A 12,640-nucleotide genomic window follows, 5' to 3' on the forward strand; every position below is an offset into this window, starting at 1 on the left:
TGTTACTCTGTTACTATTATGTCTCAAATGTATACATATCAGCGTTTAAATATGCAGCACTAGCACCACTTCTCTTGTATATGACTATAAAATAAATATGAAATTTATCATTTTTTATCACTTTGCTACTAAAAATTGCAGTCATATATATTCGTATTAATATAAAAATTGCAACTCGTGTTTGCAATTTCTAGTAGCAGGCAGACATAATTGCAGGCCAACACAATATATTTTTGTGCTTTAGCAGCGCACACTCAAATTTGTTAAACTAATATGGCGAGTATTGATGTTATTTTTGTTGCGTTTAGTTTTTCCTAGCAGCAATGTAACTTTATTTTGGTTTTGCTACTGCCAGTTGTAGTTTTATTTATTATTTTTTGGCAATATTGATGCTGCAATTTGTAAATAAACATATGTATGTATTGTATGTATGTATGTATGTATGTATGTATGTATGTATGTATGTATGTATGTATGTATGTATGTATGTGTATGTATGTATGTATGTATGTATGTATGTATGTCTGTATGTCTGTATGTATGTCTGTATGTCTGTATGTATGTATGTATGTCTTTTGTATGTCTGTATGTATGTCTGTCTGTCTGTCTGTATGTATGTCTGTCTGTCTGTCTGTCTGTCTGTCTTCTGTATTCTGTCTGTCTGTCTGTCTGTCTGTCTGTCTGTCTGTCTGTCTGTCTGTCTGTCTGTCTGTCTGTCTGTCTGTCTGTCTGTCTGTCTGTCGTCTGTCTGTCTGTCTGTCTGTCTGTCTGTCTGTCTGTCTGTCTGTCTGTCTGTCTGTCTGTCTGTCTGTCTGTCTGTCTGTCTGTCTGTCTGTCTGTCTGTCTGTCTGTCTGTCTGTCTGTCTGTCTGTCTGTCTGTCTGTCTGTCTGTCTTTCTGTCTGTCTGTCTGTCTGTCTGTCTGTCTGTCTGTCTGTCTGTCTGTCTGTCTGTCTGTCTGTCTGTCTGTCTGTCTGTCTGTCTGTCTGTCTGTCTGTCTGTAGTTTTAAATCTTCTCATAGCTTTCTGTATGATATAATACAGAAATAACTACCCCTGATATTGTTTCTTGTTGTTTTCTCAATGTATTACAAAATAATATTAACTTACATTTCCTCTCAAAAAAAAATATCTATAATAATCTTCCACATTTTAACAGTGTGATTGTGAATAATTTGTAAAGGTAAGTTCATATTCAACGAAAATATTTTAATTATGTGTGTTCGCCCCTGTTTTCTACAAGGTGATTATAAATTTATTAATTTCTACAACAAAAAATATTTAAAACTATCATTTTTTTATAAAATTGGCCATTGCCCAAAAATGTTTTATTCATTAGAACAAAATAATAAAAACATCTAAAGAATGCTTTTAATTTGAGTTGTGTTTTATGGGGTAGCCATATTTTCAATGACATACATATTTATTTAATTCATATGGAGGTTCCAAGCCCCTAATAAAAGTCTGTCCATTTTTTCCCAATGTTCATAATGAAGTTAAAGTTTTTCGTCAAATAAGAAGATTCTGACTCTAATAGTTTCCGAGAAAAACGATGTCTGTATTTAATTTATATGGGAGGTGCCACTATGTATATTTTACAAACTATTGTTTATGTTGCGAAAAATAATTATCCTTAATTAAAGATTGTGGTAACACTGGTATAACTGTTTATTCATAAAATAAAATATAAAAAAAAAACAATAAATAAATTTGCAGCTAGCAGTTGCAAAATAAAATTTAATTGCTGCTATGAAAAACTCAGCGCAAATAAAAATATCATCAATACTAGCCATATTAGTTTAACAGATTTGAGTGTGCGCTGCTATAGCACAAAAATATATTTTTTCTTGTACAACAAACAAGAGATTAATGCTGTTCATTCGTGCTGCTAGAGATTGCAGTGTAACGTCGCAATGTTTCTAGTTAAACATAAAAATAGAACGGCAATATTTAGTAGCAATGTTATTTAAATCTGAAAAAGTTTAAATATTTTTAGTATGACGAGTGATAAAAATGTGTATTTTGCGGCAAATGCTGACTAATATATTAGTAAAAGTAAACACTGATACATATTAATGAATTTTCAATGAATTACATAAATAAAGAAAAAATGCCATTAGTAAACTATATCACATAAATTATCATTTTTTATATAACTTTCTCCACGAATCGCCCTAATAACTCAAAAAAGCGTTTTTCATTAACCATTGCATTTATCTAGCTAATCGTAATAAAAACAAGAATTTCCCATTAATTAAAACTAAAATGATTGAAAATTGTTTGCAATTAGTACTGTGTGAGAGATTTTCTTTCGCAATGATTATAATCACTTAAAATTGCACAGAGTTATTATCATTCTGCCGGTTTTATTGTGTTTTACTAAACAAAACAAAACACTATTTCTGTTTATAGTTTATATATAGATGAAATATGTATAATTTCACTTTTTTCTGATTTTCTCCAACTCTTTTCATTTTCAGATTTTTACAACAATAATTTCTAAATCATAACAACACTGATTGAAGAAGGAAGCCATTGTGTTCACATGCCATAACTGGAAAACGATCAGCCAGCCAACCGATTGCATCATGCAAATGCAAACTTATAAACAAAACAATAAAAATTCCAATGGGAAGTATATCCTGTATGATGATTAAAATTGGCAAAAACCATAATAGTGAATCAATGAGTTTAAAGTAAATTTCTGAACAAAACAACAACAACAGCAAATACAAAAATCCACTATAACACTAATAATAATAAAGGCATCATAATCGAAAAATATATGAATGAAAGAAGGAAACAAAAAAATAAAACTGAACGTTGTAACATTGGCTCATTCATGCATTGAGGGCCAAATACAATAGGCTTTTGCTGGGTACTTCAACTGAAACACATAATCATATACCTTTACGAAAAATCATAATACACATACACTTACGTATACAAATGTGGATTATGCACTTACATACACATTTACTAACTACACAGATATACAACAATAGCCTGATATGCCATGGCCCGAACAAACTTATCAAAATAATAAAAACCAACATAGCAGCAGAAGCAGCAGAAACAGCAGCAACAGCAACAGAGTCACTAGCACCAGCAGTGGCTATAGTTACAACAGCAGCATTAACAACTACAACAACCCAATCATCTATGAAAGTGAATGCTTTGCAGCAACAACAACAACAAGACGAATACTCGCCCACACGATTACATCAAAATTGCAACAATTTTCATCAACAGCACGAACATCATCATCACTATCGTCCAACATCTCATCAAGAGCCAGAATACGAACACGAACAATGCATACACGGCAACTGCTATCAAAACTTTCTAGAGACTCCTGCCGTGTACTGTCTACGTGCCGATAATACTGCCCAGAGTATAACGCTCTCCTTTAAGGTGAGAAGAAAATCAAAGCATTTCATCAATACTCCACGAACTTCTCTTAATTTACCTCTGTTTGACACCCTGAAACGATTTCGCAGCATACCTCTGATACAGTTGCTGTGGCTGCTGTGCTGTCTCAGCAATATATTTCACAAATCGATGGCCGAGTGCCCTAGTGTTTGTGAGTGCAAGTGGAAGAGTGGCAAAGAGTCTGTTTTGTGCCTTAACGCTAATTTAACACATATCCCAGCTCCGTTGGATGCTGGTACCCAAGCTTTGGATCTGACCGGTAACGAAATTGCCACCATACCCGATGACACCTTTGCCGAAGTGAATTTATTGAATTTGCAAAAGGTATATTTGGCCAAATGTCGACTGCGGCTAATAGAGCGTTACGCGTTTCGTGGTCTTATCAATCTAGTAGAGTTGGATCTAAGCTATAATGCTTTGGCTCATATACCTTCCGATGCTTTGGAGAGTGTTACGGAACTGAGAGAATTGAAAATGAATGGTAATCCTATAATGATAGTAGGCAATGATGCCTTTAAGAAAATGCAGCATTTGGTAAGACTGGAACTGAGTGATTGTCGTGTGGAGAGAGTAGAGGTAAAGGCTTTTGCTGGTCTAGAGTCTAGTCTGGAATATTTAAAGTTAGATGGCAATAAATTGTCTGAAGTGAGATCGGGTACTATAACGTCACTAACAAATCTGCATGGCATTACTCTGTCCCGCAATCAGTGGAATTGTTCCTGTGCTTTAAGACCTTTAAGATCTTGGATGTTAAGAGAGAATATACCCTGTGGTATACCGCCAGTATGTCAAAATCCTCCCCGTTTAGCGGGCAAGTCATGGGACAAAATAGATTTAGACGATTTTGCCTGTGTGCCACAAATTATAGCCACTGATACGACAGCTCATGGAGTAGAAGGTAGAAATGTAACCATGAGCTGTTATGTGGAAGGAGTACCAGAGCCTTCCGTTAAATGGATGGTGAAAAATCGTGTAATTGCCAATCTAACCGCCACCAATGGGGATAGTCCTTCAAACAGCCCCAGAACAGCGGCTGCTATACAAGGCAGAAAAACATATGTGGTAAATATGTTACGAAATGCCTCCAATCTCACCATACTCACGGCTGATATGCAAGATGCTGGCATTTATACTTGTGCAGCTGAAAATAAAGCCGGAAAGGTGGAAGCATCTGTTACGCTGGCTGTATCTAGACGACCGCCAGAGGCTCCTTTAGGATTTAAAGTTATTTTACTCTGCATATTCATTGCTCTACTCTTTGTAGCCGGCTCATCATTTGCTGCCATATGTTTCTGTTCATTGCGCCGCAAAAGGAAAATGCGTTTGTGGAATACTATGCCGCAGGGTCGTACAGAAAGTTATGAAAAAATCGAAATGACTTCACGTATTACGGGTGGTGGTGGCATTGGTGGAGCTGGCAATAATGGCGGACCTACCAACAAACCGGATTTGGGTGGCAAAACTGGTATGCAGGAAACAAGCAAAAACGGCAGCACACAGGGACAAATTTTTCATGACAATGAAAACGGCTATTTGTGCTCTGCCACTACCCCACTCAATTGTGGCTCTGATGACGGGGGTGATACGGGTGGTGCAATCATTAATCCCAGCGGTGGCAGTTCCAAACGTAATGGTGATTATCGTAACATACCCACGCATTGCGATGATGACGATAACGATCATATGCAGCATCAACAGCAACATCATCAGGGCTTTGGTGGCGGTAGTCACAAAACCTACCAACGCAGTCTATTGTTGGCATCTACCACAACACACAATGGTACACTGACAACAACAACAACCTCTTTAACAGCGCCGAGGTGGAAAACGGGTTCAGCATTTCAATCATCTACACCTCAGGACACAGTAATGCATTTGGATGGCGGCGTTAGTGGCACACAAACGAGTGGCTTAAAAGACGACACAGATTTGCATATACCACGTCTTATTGATATTGGGTAGGTATGATTTTAGTTTGTAAAATGTAGTATTTTTTTAAAGTTTTAAATCCTTTTCTATCCTTACACCTTAACCCTTCCAACTAACCAACGAACGATGCCCTGTTACTTATTAACCAATCACTTTAAGTGGCAGGCAGCAAGTGGTACAGTGGTACATTGCTACAAATGTATGTAATTCCTCGATTTACGTCATCAATATTTTTGGTTCACTAGAACTTCTTATTGTATCTTCATTCCATTTAATTAAGGTGATATCAGGCTCTTAGTAAGACTACTTTGAAACTTAATTTCAATTGTCTTTCGAGGTATTACTGTAGTAACATATAGAGTTGTATACAGTTTTGTAAATCATTTCATTTGGCAATTTGCAAACTGATTTTTTTGTCGTTGTTAACGCTGCTATTATGAAAACAAGCCTCTAGCCATTTGTGTTGGCTGAGAATAAGCAATATACATAAGTATGTATGTATATTGTTTGTAAAGTTCAGAGTATTTATGTTTGTATATTTATTTGCCCTACTTGAAAATTCAATAATCCTTTGACTTGGTTGTAAGCAATTGAAAGTTAAATTTAAAGGAAGTTTAAAATTTTTATTTATGGAAATTGTGGTTGAGTTTTTGGTAACCTTCAAATTGTGAATTGTAAAAGTATTATGTTGAGATTTATTTACTAAACAGACTCTAATATCTAAATTTTACAGACTGTGTACTCTATATTTTAGAGACTACAGTCTCTAGATTCTATATATTCTACTCATTATAGACAATAGTATCTTGACTATTAAGACTGGACTATGGAGACAATAGAAAATATAGTCGGTTGGCTGATTACAGTGACTATAGAGGTTATAGCCCGTACGTTGGCTGTATAGAGACTAGAGTCCGTTTACAATAGAGTGTACTACCCGCTGACTATAAAAACTATAGATCGAAGATTATATAGGCTAAGTCTATTGACTATAGAAACTACCGTCTCTGAAAGGTATAGTCCTTTTACAGAACTAAGCCCTTTGATATATAAACTACAGAGGCTATAGTCTATTAACTTTAGAATTTGTAGTTCCTTGAATATAGTGACTATAGTCTGTTGACTAAAAACATTATAGTGCATTAGTTATGGTCGTAGTCAGCTTAATGAATACTAAGACTGCAATCCACACTGCATCGACTATAGAGGCTATAGTTCGTTGACTATGAAGATAGAGGATCTAGTCCTTTGACTTAAGAGAATATATAGATTCAACGCGCTTGACTATGGAAGAAATAGTTAATTTACTGAAGAGAGTAGAGTTCGCAGATTATAGCCTACTTATTACTGATATATGTATAAACTACAGTTCCTTGTATAGAGACTATATTACATTGAGATTATAGTTCCTTTAAAACGTAGGGCCTATAGTCTTCTGACTATAGAGAGTGTTGGTCATTGACCATGGAGAGTGCAACCAATTGACTGTAGAGAGTAGTCTCCAGACTACAGGTTACTAAGTGACTATAGAAACAACAATCCGCTGACTACATACACTATAGATAGTTGAACTAGAGACTATAGCCTATTGACTATAGAAAGTAAAATCCTTTAACTATAGGGAGTATATTCCGTGAAATATAACCATATACTGATAGCATAAAAGACCAAACAAAAAGACTCGTGTCTCCCAGTTTTTCCCAAAATGCCTCGATACCATTATTGCAAGCACATATCTTGCTTGATTTACTCTCTGAGGCAAAGTTGTAGCACTTGTCATAGAGAACAATAATAGCGAACTTGTAAAATCAAAAAAAAAAAAAAACTTCATTTTTTCATTTCAAGTGAAAAGTCTTAGATTGTGAAATTACACTGCTCATATTAACGCCACCTGTACGTATACGTGTTAGTTATTTACTGATATTACAAATATTAAGTATACGGCTAGTTTAGAGAATAACTTGAAATATCTTGCAGTTTTTTTGATTTTATATGTTCACAATTTTTGTTCTTATGACAAGAGCTAAACGGTTTGCGATATATGAACCTTAAAAATAATTACTCTTTTGCAAAAATGACACCGAGGCGCTAAATCTTTGGGGGCTCATTGTTTTTGGTCTTTAATGAGGTAGTGGTATCCGTATATGGTTATATTTTTTCGTGTTGCACTGTGTAATCATTCAATTTTAATGATAATATATAAAATAACCGGTAAAAAAGACTTTCTTAAGATTCGGTGATGGTTTCCGACTTAAGAATACTTAATATGAGTATATCTTAAAATTTTCAATCTGTGCTTTAATCATTTATTGGTACTGCGGCTGGTATGAGCAATATTTGTATAAATAGTAATGTTGGTTTTTCATGCAAATCTAAACTTTACTGGAATACCCAAAAAAACATTAATATTTCCCTTCTTTTACAGTACTCCTCATAAACGTATACAACTCTTATCTAACTTTTTTTTTCTTCCAATTCGTACCACTGTTCTTCCTTACTTTAGTTTTATTGCACATTGTTGTTTTTGTTCCTTGTTTTTTTGTTAGTTTTTCTTTTCACATTATTTTTTGTGTTTTTGTAGATTACTCGAAAAATCATGGTACTACTAATCACTATCACAATCACTAAATCCAAGGGGTATGTGTCAAGTCTGTCACACACTGTTCTAATCGAAAGAAAGAAACAATAAAAAAAAGAAATAAAAAACTAAACATTCAGTTTGTTTTTTGTTCATACGTACGTTCGTTCGTTCATTCCTTCGTTCATGTAGAGAGACACATACAGTGAGAGTGTCTTTCATAAGAAAGAAGAAGAACAACATGAGAAAAAAAAAGAATTTAAAAAGAAGAGTCGTATGTAAGTTGCCTTTTTGTTGTGTTTCTTCTAAATCTTCAGTTTTTTTTTGTTTTTTCATTCAATTTATTGCTTTGCTAAATGTGTATATGTTTTCACTAAAATGTATGTATGTGTGTCTGTGTGCGTGTTTATATTTGTCTGTGTTTATTACTCTCTAGCTAGGAGAGTGGTGTGTGTATGTTATTTTATTTTATTTCCAGTAACAACAATAGCCGCAACATCACCCTCTCTTTTCACTGTGTATATATTATAAACACACTACTAATAACTGTTGTTGTGTCTATATAACTGTTAACTTATGTATGTATGTTTGTGTGTGTATGTGAAGATGTGTGAAATTGAGTGTAGCTGTCTGTCTGTATCCTGGTGTTTGAGAGAGTGAGTGAGTTTGTGTAATAATGCATGCGATTCTTCTTTGTTTTAATGTCTGATTGTTGTCATCTCTTACACATCACTTGTAGCAGCAATAGCAAAGCAACACAACAGTAGCAACAATAACAACAATAACAACAAACAACACCATAAATACTTGTTGTATAGTTTTTTGCCCTTGTTGAGATTATTATGGCTTATACTTGACACTTTTTTTTCGTTTTTGTTTTCGTTATGTTTGAGTATACGAGTATACAAGTGTTTCTTTACCTTCCGTTTCCGCCAGTCGCACCTCCTTTATCACGTTTCTATTTTGCAATATTTCTTATGTACCAACAACTCTTGTTGTTTTAAGACACAACTACACATACATATTTCAAGTGTATATTCTATAGTTTTGTAGTGGCACCAGTAAAAACAAATAATCACGAAACGGCCCCAGTGTAAGAAGGGGTTAAATTTAAACTATGAATACCACTGCAAAACACACTGCTAATGATGTGCAAAATACTAGAATAAGTTTCTCTAGTTCTGTTAGTCAGTCTCCTTCATAATTCAAGGGTTTTTGTTAATAAAAACTATATTTATAAGAGTGGCATGTTTCAAGGATTTTAGATTTATTTCCCTCTTTTTATTAAGATTTTTTTTTCTTGCTTTTTCTTAAATAGACATCATGAGTTTTTGAAGAATTTAGCCATAGCTACTTAACGTATAAGTTTTTGCTTACTAATTCATACAAATATTTATAACATTCATCTTACTAAGCATTTCATCCAGCCATCCATCGTTTGAAGTCATTTTTTTCCTTTTTCTTCATTCATTCAACTATCATAAGTCTTGAGTTTTAGTTTTAATTTTTTTTCTTGTTGGTACGAGTTGACTATTTTGGTTTTGTCCTGTGTCGTCTTCAGTTTAGTTTCTAGCATTCATTTCCATTTTATGTATTTAGTTTTTTTTTTAGAATTTCTTCCACTCTTTGCCGAAACAATTCATTTTAAAGGATTTTCTTAATGTTGTTTTCTATTTTTTTTTGGTTTTTTGTTTTCTTTTCTTGTTTTTGTTGTTATGCGTGTTGTATTAACATCTCGTAAGTAGATGAATGTATGTGTCCCATTGTATCTGGCTGGAGTGTGGTAAAAATACGAAACTTTGCTAATTTGTTTAATCCATTTAATTTATGTGTTCTAGATTTTATTTTATACGTGCGTGTGTGTGTGTTTTTGTCAGATAATGCTTATTTTATTTTTCATACTTATTCTTAAGATTTTTTAGCTGGAAATGAAGAGATGAGTCTTTTTTATATACAAGTTGATAATTTGACACTATCATGCTTTATAAATTTTTCGCAGATAAAGAGTTTCTTTAGTTTTTGTATTTAGCATAATTTCCGTTTAGGTGAGGGGAGTTTTTAAGTAAGTTTTCTGGGAAATAAAGTGTCATAAATGGAAGAGGTGGGAAGTAAGACTTTTTTACCATGGCGGAAATTTAAGTTGTTTTTATTTTTTTTTAGGTTTAAATTTAAAGATTTTACTTAATTTTTTTAACTCATTTATATTTAAAGAAATATAAATAAAGTTCCATGGTATCTGTGGGACATTTGCTCAATCTTATATTGTGACAAATATTTCATTCATAATTTAGGAAATTTTTCAAAATACTTCAATTAATTCTGAATTATTAATAAGTTAATAGCTAAATACTTCAAATCATTAATCCACGTTGAGACTTTTGCAACTAAAAAAATTATTTAGACACTTCTGACACATAGCTTAATGCATAAATTCATGGCATTTTATCTTAAATTTTTAATTTCTCTTCTGTTCTTAATCTAATTTTTAAGCAATACCATGATTTTTTTTCATTGCACTTTATAGTATCAAATTTAGCTATTAAATGTTTGCATGCAAAATTCAAACCAAACAGCAAAACACTAAACTTTCTCATCTCTCTCTGCTACTACTATTTTAGGTCTACTCCCGATTCTGCCTCAGCCTCTATATCTAGTAAAGTTGATGCTGCTTCAAGGCAAAGTTCGGCCTACAATCATGTTGCCAATTGGGTAACCACCTCTATAGCAACAACGAAAATAACATCACCCCACAGTAATCTTAATAACAATCATACAACAGTGGACTATTATAGTCCCAAAGAAGAGGCCAATTCATCAATATTTAGTGGCAAAGACTCATCAGATAATGATCTCTTCGATAGTAACTATCCGGATCTGTTAGATATAGCTAAATATGCGGTAGCTCAGGCTACAAGTACAAATCAAACTAATGGCGCTTTATGTACTCTGCCCAGAAAATTAAAGAATACCGGTAAATACTTTAAAAATTCCTCGGATAGTCAATCACCTTTGCTGGCGGATAATTCGAGTAAGTATGGCAGCAGTACTTTAGGAGATGCTAGTTATCTTAATGAAATCGCTTTGGGTAGAAGATTCTCGGCGGAATCTTCATACTCCACCTATGGCAGTACAGTAACTTATACCAAGGGACAAAGATCGAATAGTTTTTTGAATCTGGTGCATAGTTCAAGTAAAAATACTTTAGCTTCTTCTAATAATAATAATAAAACAACAGTAACGAGTAGTAGCACGGCTGCGCGCAGAAATCCCTCATTACCCTCTTCACCGGTGCATGAGTATCAGCAGCATCAAAGATCATTTAGTTCGGCTGCTACTCCTCTACTGGACTTTAGCTCTCTAACCAATAGATCTACGGCCACTACCGGCTCGGCCGTTACACCCAGTGGCTTAAGTACTTCAATGCATTGCAGTAGCACTAGTACCACCACACCCGTAACGGCCTATGACTATCATGCAGCCCAGCTGGAACGTTTTCTCGAAGAGTATCGCAATCTACAAGATCAATTGTGTAAAATGAAAGAGACTTGTGAGACCATACGCAAAAAAGAAGTACCCCTTAGAGTGGGTATGGGTCATTCGGCCCATGCCGCTGATCCTGTGATGTATAATGCTGCTTTGGCTGCGGCCAGCAGTCCTACTAGTAATCCAAAAATGACTTTAAAATCGAAAACTACACTACCGGGACAACCACCAGATCCTCCGCCATATTGGCTGCATCGCAATGCAATGCTAAAGCGTTTAAATGAACCCCAGAATGATATATTTAAAAGCTAATGAACCTGTGTACAGTTGCAAATACAATTAAGTCAATTTAATTTACGATCTCAAAAAAGTTGTTGGTTTTAAGTTAAGCGAAAAAAATGTAATGTAAAGAAACAAAATGGAAATTTAATTAATTAGGTAACTTTTTGCTAAGTGTATTTAATAATGAAGGGGTAATAATTGAAAAGGGAGGAATTATAAGTTTTTTCGTATAAAAGATTTGCTTCGATCAAAGCAAGTATGTACTTCTATGGAATGTTCTTTTATGAAAAGATTATTTTATCGAAACAGGTTCCTATACGAAAGTTTATTTAACGTTCTTCTAAGAAACGTTTGTTGCAATCGAATGTTTGTCTCGATATAAACAAGTTCTTATACAAAAAGTTCGTTTCGATAGAACAAAATTTTTTTATTAATGTAATTTTAGTTTCAATCGAAGCAAGATTTTCTACGAAATGTTTATTTCAAAGTTCTTCTATGAAAAGTCTTTCCACGAATAGTTTGTGTCAATCTAAACAAGATCAATTGTGTCAATCTAAACAAGATCGAAATGTTTGTCTCAAAGATCTTCAAAGTATGTTTGTTTCGGTCAAAACAAGTCATTCTATGAAATGTTTGTTTCAAAGTTCTTCTATGATAAGTCCTGCCACGAATAGTTTGTGTCAATCTAAACAAGATCGAAATGTTTGTTTCAAAGTTCATCAATGTAAGTTTATTTCGGTCAAAACAAGTTCTTCTATGAAAAGTTTGGGTAGATCAAAAGAAGTTTTTCTCCGAAAAATTAATTTCAAAATTGTTCTAAGAAAACTTTGATTCGATTGAAAGAATTTCTTCTATGAAAAATTTGTTTCTATTTAAACAAGTTCTTCTATGAAAGTTTGGTTCGTAAGAAACAATTTCTTTCATCTAAACAAAATTTA

The 12,640-nt window shown here is 33.9% G+C and overlaps 1 protein-coding gene across 1 annotated transcript; it reads left to right on the plus strand.

The window, feature by feature from the left end:
- Window positions 1-3,056: 3,056 nt before the first annotated feature.
- On the plus strand, window positions 3,057-11,732 carry LOC119614263 (the record flags this gene model as incomplete). The annotated part of the gene is made up of 2 exons (XM_037970400.1): window positions 3,057-5,388; window positions 10,556-11,732. Coding segments are annotated over 2 exons (3,509 nt in total), but the record flags the coding sequence as incomplete, so codon positions are not given.
- Between the last annotated feature and the right edge of the window lie 908 nt (window positions 11,733-12,640).

The sequence above is a fragment of the Lucilia sericata genome, unplaced genomic scaffold, assembly GCF_015586225.1.
Source record: "Lucilia sericata isolate MDLA Ls3-8-SP2 unplaced genomic scaffold, ASM1558622v1 Contig002740F_arrow, whole genome shotgun sequence".
In the NCBI taxonomy this organism is placed as follows: Eukaryota; Metazoa; Arthropoda; class Insecta; order Diptera; family Calliphoridae; genus Lucilia; species Lucilia sericata.